At 44.1% G+C, this 11,595-nt stretch overlaps 1 protein-coding gene across 1 annotated transcript; it reads right to left on the bottom strand.

Annotated features, from left to right (window-relative positions):
• Positions 1-8,213: 8,213 nt before the first annotated feature.
• On the bottom strand, positions 8,214-9,053 carry LOC124775327 (craniofacial development protein 2-like). Its single transcript, XM_047250160.1, has one exon. It carries the CDS (start codon positions 9,051-9,053, stop codon positions 8,214-8,216), a length of 840 nt encoding a protein of 279 aa, XP_047106116.1.
• Between the last annotated feature and the right edge of the window lie 2,542 nt (positions 9,054-11,595).

Genomic DNA, 11,595 nt, shown 5'->3' on the forward strand with positions numbered 1-11,595 from the left:
CTCCCCCCGTCGGAGGTTCGGGTCCTGCCTGGGGCATTGGTGTGTGTGTTGTCCTCAGCGTAAGTTAGTTTAAGTAGTGTGTAAGCCTAGGGACCAATGACCTCAGCAGTTTGGTCCCATAGAACTTACCACAAATTTCCAATTACACACTTGTACTCTGCCCAGCATTAAAGTCTGATGATAGTTCCGCTACAGTTCGCCAACTGTCCTGTTTTATGTGTCTTCCCAGCCTACGACGTCCGACATCTGTAATGAGGGGTGGGGTTTCACCTTTGTTTCGCCACGTGTTGAAAATACTCACCACAGCACTCCTCGAACACCCGACAAGTCGTGCAGCTTCTTAAAAGCTAGTTGCGAGCTTCTGGGCCATCACAATCCGCCCTCGGTCAAACTAAAATAGATCACGCGCCTTCCGCATTCTACACACGGACAACACGGTCACAGATACTACATGCACCGTACATATGTTTGCCTAGCAGTCACTCCTCGCCAGGTGACACTGCTATCGCCTGGACATCAAAAAATGCTTCAAATGGCTCTGAGCACTATGAGACTTAACATCTGAGGTCATCAGTCCCCTAGAACTTAGAACACTTAAACCTAACTAACCTAAGGACATCACACGCATCCATGCCCCAGGCAGGATTCGAACCTGCGATCGTAGCGGTCGCGCGGTTCCAGACTGAAGCGCCTAGAACCGCTCGGCCACAGCGGCCGGCGCAGGTTTACATCCATAGGAGGTAGTGGTCATAATGTTCCTGCTGATCAGTGTATGTTTTGACATGTATCAAACTTGATACACACATCACTATCCATCTGGGAAGAAGCACTATGTATAACAACCATCAACATCCCATGGGGATGAGGGTGGAGATGGCAGTGTGAAGCGAATGACATGGAAGAATAAGTCAAGAATGTCATTTGCAGTTTAAACCAAATTTTCTATGTACATAACTCAGTATTTGTATAAAAACACTGTGCATATGCTAGACTATTAGCACTCCTAGTAGTGGGGGTAGGAAGGCGTGACACCCAAAAATTTTCAATAACGGGTGATACTAGTATCGAATCCATAATTGTCGGTGTACTAGTCTCACTGGCGACAGACGTGTGTCGTTTCACCCCTGGGTAGGGTGAGTAGTGCAACAGCGTCACATATCAGCATATCTATGTAATGGCTGGAGCAATTTCTGCCAAATCAGGCATACATATCACTTGCTATCTGGTTAAAATTACTGTAACAGCCCTACACCTCTATGGTAGAGGATGGGGTGAAACGGGATGGCGTAAAACCATAACCCAGGAACGCCTTGAGTAATTTCAACAAACCTTGGTATTGCATTATTTTTACAAAAACACCTTGAGAGTAACATATCTCCACTACACTGTAGGTGTGAGATTAGGGATGAGAATGGGTGACATGTAAACCGACATGAAGGTAATTTCTTTCTCTATTTAGCTGTCTTGTAGTACTTTAAAAGTATGAGACGGGATCCCTCTTATCTGTGCAGTTTAATGCGTGAACAAGGTCGCGAGAGTGAGCATTACAGCAGCCGATAATAACGTCAGCTTGTTTCGGGGCCAAACGTCATACCACACAGATGATTACCACTGACACATTTGACGTCCTCTCCAGAGTAGCATGGTGCAAAACAGCAAAGTATCAGACAAATATCAGTGACAGATACAGATGAAACATGCCCACAGATATGTGTGAAAATGTTAAATATATGTGAAATATACATTTGTGTGTGAAATATGTATGTCCTATACGTGTACTGCCGAAGACGCAGCCAAATAACTACTATACATTAAAAATTAAAAACTGAAACCCACGACGTGAGAAAACTGTACGATTTGACTTAGTGTCGTTACAAGAATTCCAAAGAAGCTTACATATTACAGGAACGTTTAATAAGGAGGAATGTGCCATAATTTTTTATCAGAAAAGTACAAGCCTATAACCACTGTCAGAGCTGTGTCCAAATAGCAGAGGACGGTTTGCGACAAGCGAAAGACTGTAGCAGGGCACCGCATTGTCTCCACTCTTGTTCATCACTGCTGTGGGCAGACTGATCAAGAGAGTGAAACAATAGCTGATAAGGAATTTAGCGCATTTGTCCTCACAGATGATTTGGTGAAGAGGGTAAGCACAGAAGAAGTGCAACAGAAATTAAACATGTGCAACGACAAATTGAAGCAGTTTGGGATATAAATCAGCCAGGCAGATAGAATTGTGATGCCAGTCAGCTGACAAGGATTACCAGCGAACATCGTTCTGGATGGAGAGAAGCTATCAGACATTGACCCCTTTCAGTACCTCGACAATATCGTGCCTCGCGACAGCAAGCCGTCCACGGAAATTATTAATACATTTCAAAAAGGAACTCACTTTTAACACCAAATGGAACAATCAAGTCCTCTTCAGAACCAAGAAAAAGCTTTATGAGACAAATTTGAGACCTGGTGGTCAAGGAAGGCAGGATTCGGTTACGACTGTGGACGGGGCCATAATCAGTTACTATTGGTCGTCCTTTCTTTTAATCACACACAATTTATTTAAAATCAACAACAAATTAAAATAATTTAAGAATTGTTTCACGGCTGAAGGCCTTAATAGCAATAAATTAAGAATTGATTAAACTTGCTGCAACTTACAATTACAATTATTAAAATATAAAAGTCAAGTGACCAAGGTCTTAAAGCTCGCTGCAAAAATACAATTGCCAAATTAAAATTTTAAGACAAGTAATGACACTCACGGCTGAAGGCCTTAATGACAATAAATTAAGAATTGTTTCACGGCTGAAGGCCTTAATGGCAATAAATTAAGAATTTTTTAACTTGTTGCAACTTACAAACTACAGCTATTAAAATACTGGGAACAAATGACCAAGGTCTTAAAGGTTAACTGCTAAAATACAATTGCCACATTAGATTTTTAAGACAAGTAGCGACAGCCACGGCTGTAGGCCTTCAACGCCAAAAATGGCAGTTATGAAGAAAATTTAACAAACATACAGTCAAACAGCAAGGCAATGGCAAAAGTTAATTTTAAAGACAGGCCACTGATCACCAAACAGGTGAGACAAAATGATAGTAAACTTGGTAGCACTATCCTTTAAACTTGCTCTAACGCCAAGAACGGCAATTACATTAAAAAAATTTAGAAACATACAATAAAACAACAAATATAATAACAAGGTTAATTCAAAAGGACAAGCAACTGATCACCAAACAGGTGAGACAAATGATGGTAACTTGGTAATACAATAATAAAATAATAACACTGTAATAAACACAAGGGCCAGTCACAGACGGTGCTCCAGAAATCGAGCTCTGAGTAGGTCAGGCCAAAAACACTTTCGCGAGCGATGAGAAAGGCAGCCAAGAGTTGCATTCACTTCACAAGATGGTAACTCAGACTAGTGGCAGCCTAACGAATGACTAATGATAATCTGCTGAAGCTGCCTAACGTCCGATAACCAATGCGACGATGGAACACCACGCCAATCACGAACCGACGGTCAGCGCTATGCGCGCAGAATGCTGTGTTTAGAGCATCCGAAAGGAGAAAGGAACCACTACTGCCAGAGTGGAAGAAACACCAACCGACCTACAAATCAAGGAAACTGTCAAAACTACAGGCCTTACCGGACAGCAGCGGCAAGGTGCAGGTCACTGGGGCGTTAGCGGCCACCAGGCAAGAAAAAATACCGCTGGTTGAACTTAACAAATTGTAACACATAGAATGCAGCAACTGGTAACAAGAAGTCGAGGAAAGCTAATTAGATCCGCCTTCCCCAAGCACTCCACTCACTGCTCTTCATCTTGGCGACACTGCGAGCAGCAACACGAACCCAAGGCACTGGAGAATCGCGAGATCTCACAATGGTGGAGGTTTCAGTGCTAGGATTAAAATCCACTCAACTTAAAGCTTGTTGGATCCGGTTGACGACTAGGTCGTGTACCCTCGCGACCACAGCCCTTCCATCTGGCAGTGCATGCATGCCGCCAGCAGTCCCAGCGTGTTCTCGCTCTGCCCTCTTGGCTCCTACAGCAGTCCCCAACCAAACTGCTTACTCACACGACCCGAAGAACAACCGCGTCACCCCACACATAGGGCCACAGTTACTACATATTGATAACGCCGCTGCTGCCACGGACTTTAGGAGCCGATGGCCCACTCGTGTACCCTTAATGACTGCACGACACAAAGCTTCACGCCTCGCCTGGGCCTGTCAGCACCGACTTTGGTCCGTTGATGACTGGAAACATCTTGTGCCTGATCGGACGAGTCTCGTTTCAAACAGTACCGAGTGGATGGACGTGTACGGCTAAGGAGAAAACGTCATGAATCCATGGATCCCGCATGTCCAAAGGGGACTTTTCAACCTAGTTGAGGCTCTGTAATGGTGTGGGGTGTGTGCAGATGGAGTGATATAGGGCCCCTGATACGTTTAGATTACGCGCTGACAGACGACACATACGTAAGAATCCTGTCGGATCACCTGCATCCATTCATGTCTATTGTGCTTTTCGACGGACTTGGGCAATTCCAGCAGAACAATGCGACACCCCACACGTCCATAGCTGCTACAGAATGTCTCCTGGAACTCTCTTCTGAGTTTGAACAGTTCCGGTGGGCACCAAACTTCCTAGACATGAGCATTATTGAGCATATCTGGGATGCCTTGCACCGTGCTGTTTAGAACTCCTCGTACTCTTACGGACTTATGGACAGCCCTGCAGGATTCATGGCGTCGGTTCCCTCCAGCACTACTTCAGACATTAATCGAATCCATGCCACGTTGTGTTCCAGAACTTCTGCGTGCTCATGGAGGCAGTACACGATATTAGACAGGTGTAACAGTTTCTTTGGCTCTTCAGTGTAGTTAAAGACAGTCAGTGGATTTTCACCAAATCAAGAAGAAATAATTATATTTTGATAGATAGAGACGGAAAACGATCTTATACCACATCTGGATAGCTAGAGATGAATAATGGATGATAGTAACAATGAGACTGACTTACTGACTTAGTTCCTGTCCTTCCCTCTGGAACATAGGGCGGTACGATTTCTAGCATGTCTCTTCACTTCACTCCAGGTTTTCCCATCCCCTGCAGCTCCTCACTCAACCGTCCTTTTCCAGGTCTATTTGGGACGACCACGTTTTCTAACTCCTTGAGGGTTCCAATCCAATGCCTCCCTTTCAACGGCTCCATCTGATTTCCTCAATGTATGCCCAGTCCAGTTCTATTTTTTTCTTTGATTTGTATATTGATTGTTTGCTGATTTGTCTCCCTGCATAGATCTTCAATTGTCATTATATCTGGCCATCTCACATATAAAATACGCCGGAGACAGCGGTTGATAAAAACTTGGAGCTGGTTTTTGATGTGGTTAGTCACCGACTGGTGAGCAAAATGTATGAGACAGGCGAAATACCCTCAGACTTCAAGAAGATTATAATAATTCCAATCCCAAAGAAAGCAGGCGTTGACAGATGTGAAAATTACCGAACAATCAGTTTAATAAGTCACGGCTGCAAAATACTAACGCGAATTCTTTACAGACGAATGGAAAAACTGGTAGAAGCCGACCTTGGGGAAGATCAGTTTGGATTCCGTAGAAATATGGGGACACGTGAGGCAATACTGACCCTACGACTTATTTTAGAAGCTAGATTAAGAAAAGGCAAACCTACGTTTCTAGCATTTGTAGACTTAGAGAAAGCATTTACAATGTTGACTGGAATACTCTCTTTCAAATTCTGAAGGTGGCAGGGGTAAAATACAGGGAGCGAAAGGCTGTTTACAATTTGTACAGAAACCAGATGGCAGTTATAAGAGTCGAGGGACATGAAAGGGAAGCAGTGGTTGGGAAGGGAGTGAGACAGGATTGTACCCTCTCCCCGATGTTATTCAATCTGTATATTGAGCAAGCAGTAAAGGAAACAAAAGAAAAATTCGGAGTAGGTATTAAAATCCATGGAGAAGAAATAAAAACGTTGAGGTTCGCCGATGACATTGTAATTCTGTCAGAGACAGCAAAGGACTTGGAAGAGCAGTTGAACGGAATGGACAGTGCCTTGAAAGGAGGATATAAGATGAACATCAACAAAAGCAAAACGAGAGTAATGGAATGTAGTCGAATTAAGTCGGGTGATGCTGAGGGAATTAGATTAGGAAATGAGACACTTAAAGTAGTAAAGGAGTTTTGCTATTTGGGGAGCAAAATAACTGATTATGGTCGAAGTAGAGAGTATATAAAATGTAGACTGGCAATGGCAAGGAAAGCGTTTCTGAAGAAGAGAAATTTGTTAACATCGAGTATAGATTTAAGTGTCAGGAAGTCGTTTCTGAACGTATATGTATGGAGTGTAGCCATGTATGGAAGTGAAACATGGACGATAAATAGTTTGGACAAGAAGAGAATAGAAGCTTTCGAAGTGTGGTGCTACAGAAGAATGCTGAAGATTAGATGGGTAGATCACATAACTAATGAGGAGGTACTGAATAGGATTGGGGAGAAGAGGAGGTTGTGGCACAACTTGACTATAAGAAGGGATCGGTTGGTAGGACATGTTCTGAGGCATCAAGGGATCGCAAATTTAGTATTGGAGGGCAGCGTAGAGGGTAAAAATCATAGAGAGAGACCAAGAGATGAATACACTAAGCAGATTCAGAAGGATGTAGGTTGCAGTAGGTACTGGGAAATGAAGAAGCTTGCGCAGGATAGAGTAGCGTGGAGAGCTGCATCAAACTAGTCTCAGGACTGAAGACCACAACAACAACAACAGTCACCTTCCAAGTTTCGCAACCATACATGAGAATAGCCTTCACATCGCTCTTGAAAGGATGGAGTTTGGTCTCCTTTGAGATGTTCCTATTTCTCCAAACGGGGTACAGCTGTACAAACGCACCATTTGCTTTGCGGATGGGTCTACGGACGTCCTCCTCAGGGCCTCCTGTAGTCGTGACTATACTTCCAAGATAGAGAAAAGATAGGACCTGTTCTACGTCTTCTCCATTAATAGCCAGCCTATTCGTGATGGTCGAATTTATCTGCATTTCTTTTGTTTTGCGAACATTTATCTTGAGGCCTGCAACTTCCACCTCTCTCTGTAACCTGGCCAGTTTCTCTTCGATGTCTCGATATCTTTGTGCCATTAAGCGGATGTTGTCCGCGAAATCTAGATCTTCGAGCCTATCCCCCATTGCACACCTCTCTTCTGTCCCCCATCACTCTCTTCATCACATGGTCCAACACCAAAAGAAATAGTGTTCGCGAAAGAATACACCCTTGTCGTACTCCCGAATTAACTTGGAAAGGTTCTGTTAGTTCTCCATTATGTAGTACTTGGCATTCATAGTCATCATACATTTGTTTGATGATGTTAATAATCTTCGTTGAAGAGCCATATTTTGCAAGTGTGTCCCACATGACTCTTCGACTGACAGAGTTGAAATCCTTTTCAGAGCCAATGAAGGTAAAGTAGAAGGTGTGTTGCCACTCCGCACTTTGTTCCAGAATAATTCTGAGAGTATTGATAAGGTCCACACAGGCTCGACGTTTTCTAAAACCCGCGTGCTCTCTCCTCAGTTGTGCTTCCACAGAATCCTAAATGTGGTTTAAAATTATCCTCGAAAGTGCCTTACTCGGTACTGACAATAGCATAATGCCCCGCCAGTTGTTGCAGTTAGTAACATCTCCTTTTTTGGGTATTTTCACAATAATACCTCGTTTCCAACCTGTAGGCAGTTTCTCCTCTCTCGATATCTTCTCTAAGAGGATGTACACTAACTCGACAGTGGTGTCCAAGTCTGTTTTCAGCGTCTCAGATGTTATATTATCTGGTCCTGGTGCTATCCGAATTTCTGCTTTCGTGGATGCATTTACACCAATGCTGGGACTAGTATCATTGTATTCCGTTTGTTCTTGCTCTTCTACCTCACCTCCAAGGTCTCTATTTAGAACTTCGTTAAAGTGTTCCTTCCACCTACGTGATTGTTCTTCATGTGTAGATAGAATCTCACCTTTCTTATTCCTTACTAGTCGATTCCTCTGGAAGCTTTTCTTTGAGAGCATCTTACTGGTATCATACAGTTCTTTCACCCCCTCCACCCCCCCCCCCTCCTCCGCGCTGCCTGTTCTGCTCTCTCAGCCTGTTTATCTATCCATCTTCTGTGGTCTCTTCTCACACTCCTTTTCACTTCCTTATCTGCTGATAATCAGAATGTGCCTGTGCTGTTTGTCGCCTGGTGCTGTTCTGGTTTACTCTTCCCTTGGCCTCCTTTCTGTGGGTGATCTTCCTCCAGGTATGTTCGGACATCCAATCTCTCCGTAGGTGATTTTTAAAGCCAGGTTGTCTCTCACTCACATGCACAAAAGAATTCTTAACTTCTGTCCATATTTCCTCCATGTCCTTATCCTCAGTCATCTCCAGTTCCAGCGCCTGGAATCTATTCCGGAGTTCCAGCTGAAACCCCTCAGCTATCTGTGGATCTTTCAATTTACCTACGTCGAATCTTCCATTCCTTGGCTCGAATTTCTTTTTGGAAACCACAATCTTCAATTGGAAACTGGCAGTAACAAGATGGTGGTCGCTACTTGCGTCTTCTCCTCTTCTATTCCACACATCTTTCAGGCTCCTCCTGAACTTTCTGGATACTGCGATGTGGTCAATTTGATTTTCTGTAATAATATCTGGAGATACCCATGTTATCTTATAACATCTCCGATAAGGAAACAAGGTCCCTCCTATTACAAGGTCATGGATTGCGCAGAAGTCACTAAATCTTTCCCCATTATCATTCATTTCACCCAAGCCTTGTACCCCCATTATCTGTTCTAACCCCTCATTGTTATCCCACACCTTGGCAATTATGTCTCCCATAACAATGAGGATATCTTTTTTGCTCACTTTCCTTACAGTCTCTCGTAGCAGGTAATAGAATTCCTCCTCCTTCTCAATCTCTGATGTCTCAGTGGGGTCATAGTATTGGATGAGCGTCACGTTTCGGACTTTCGACTTAAATCTGCCAGTCATGATCCTAGTGGACACAGGTCTCCAGTCTAGAAGACTCTTCTTTACTGCCTTGATCAACAATAGCCCAACTCCATCCTGGTTTCCCTCTTCCTCTTCGCATCCTGAGTATAAAAACGTAATTCCATCCGATGTCTGTATTTCACCGAACTCTGGTCACTTCACTTCACTCAATCCCAGAATGTCAAGCTTATAGTTATTCATTTCCCTTGTCACTTGTTTGTTTACCTTTTCATGCCAAAGCTCGTTACCAGTTTATCCATCCGGTTTTGTATTCTCGTCTCGGTTTCAGTAATCAGGTTATTTAAGAAGGGCGGGTGATTGACCCACTGGTGGGGCTGCCACCTTATCTCCCAGACACTAACGATTTGCCAGATCTTCGGCATATGGGCTTGGCATTTCCTCCGCACCCCTATACGTGGTTTAACCGCCAGCATCGGTTAAGTGGGGGAAGATGGGAAGGAAAAGAAAATGGATGGGCTGGGGATACGGAAAGGATAGGAGACAGGTTTTCGAGAAGTCGTTGAGAGACACACTTGGTCTGGCTCCTCCCATTCGGCCTGTCCGGCATGGGTGGCCCTGTTGGTAGCCACACTACCGCCGGCGTAGCCCTCCGGATCCAGAGCACGCAAACCGCCTCACCCGCACGGACAGCGCTACGTTAAGGTGGTGTCCCCCGAAGAGAAACAATGAGAATAATAGGAAAAATGTGCTAGGTAATTACGTAACATTGACATTTCATTTAAATTATGAGTCATTTCTTGTAAGATTCAACAACTGTTTAAGGCATTCGGTTGAAACACGTCACAGAAGCGGTTTGGTTTGTACGAGGTATGTCCGGAAAATACGTATAAAAGTTGAATAATAACTTTATTTTACAATTATTCAGGTATTACAATATGGTCTCCTTCAAAGTACTCGACCTGAGACGCGATACACTTCTGCCAACGCCGTTTCCACTGTTGATAACATTGCTGAAAGTCTTCACTTGTGATGTTGTTCAGTTGCAGTGTCGTTTCCGCCATGATGGCTTCCACATCTCCCAAGTGCCGCCCCCGAAGCACCATTTTGCATTTCGGGAACATGAAGAAGTCAAACGGAGCTAAATCGGGTGAATAAGGCGGGTGGTCTGACAAGGTGATTGAGCTTCGGGCCAAAAACTAGCGCACAACGAGCGACGTGTGAGCGGGCGCATTGTCGTGATGAAGGATCCATCTGCCCCCTTTTGCCAACTCCGGTCGAATTCGGGCCACACGAGCTCTAAGACGTGTCAGAACTTCAACGTAAAAATTTCCATTCACTCTCTGGCTGGGAGGGACAAATTCCTTGTGAACAATGCCCTTAGAATCAAAGAAAACAATCGACATTGTCTTCACATTGGACCTTGATTTTCGCGACTTTTTTGTTCTCTGTTCTCCTGCTAGTTTCCATTCCTTGCTTTGAGATTTGAGCTCCACATCGAATTCGTAAAACCAGGACTCGTCTCCAGTGATGACTCGGTTGAGAAAGTCCTCTCGTTCCTCTGCTTCCAACCAATCCTCACAGCACTCAACCCTCTTTGCTTTCTGTTCTGGCGTCAAAAGCTTCGGTACGATTTTCGCACACAATTTCTTCATTTCAAGTTATTATGTCAGGATTTCGTGAACGATTGTTTTGGGAATTGACAGCTCGTCAGCAATCATTCTGACTGTCAATCTACGGTCTTTAAGAACACAAGCTCGAATTCGTTCAACATTTGCATCGGAACTCGATGTCGACGGGCGTCCTGGGCGAGGGTCATCGTTCACTTCTTCTCGGCCATCCCGGAACCTTTTTAACCACTTGTTCACGGTTGTTTCCTTCAGAGAATTGTCTCCGTAAACCTGTTTCAAACACTCAAAAATCTCACGGCTATTCTTGCCTAACTTTGCAAGAAACTTGATGTTGACGCGCTGTCCCTCAATCAGAGAGAGCTCGATGCCGACGGCAGGTGAAAAAGGGTAACTGTCAACAAGCTGCCGCACACTCCCACCTTCACGCAGAGTACTCTGACTCGAACTGAGCGTTGATGGGACTGATTACAGCAGTAGTCCCACCTGGCGGCGACTGCAACGTGTAACATAAAGACATTATTCAACTTTTATGCGTATTTTCCGGACAAACCTCGTACATTCTAGGTCTGACGGTCTTGTTTACTTTTATAATGGAATTTCTTACAGGATCCTGAGTTATATGGACAGATATCTGGATTAATTCTCAACTTATCCCCATTTAATTTTATGTTAACTACACTTTTTTTAAATGATAATGAAACGTTGAAGGCCTTCGAAGTATAGCTTGAATGACAATGTGTCCAAACGAATAACGGAATACTGTAGCCATTGTCGTCGTGCTGCACGTACTCCGGGAAGACCTTTGTGTCTCCGGTCAGCACGGCGTTAGGGGTTTGAGGCGGTGACGAAGGGTTCGCTCGAGAGTTCTAAAATATCCTCGACCTCACTTCGCAAAAAAAGACTTTAACTCTTTTCGATTAGCGGTGGAAACACTCCAGTTCACAGTTGAGGAA

The sequence above is a fragment of the Schistocerca piceifrons genome, chromosome 2 (genome assembly GCF_021461385.2).
Source record: "Schistocerca piceifrons isolate TAMUIC-IGC-003096 chromosome 2, iqSchPice1.1, whole genome shotgun sequence".
In the NCBI taxonomy this organism is placed as follows: domain Eukaryota; kingdom Metazoa; phylum Arthropoda; class Insecta; order Orthoptera; family Acrididae; genus Schistocerca; species Schistocerca piceifrons.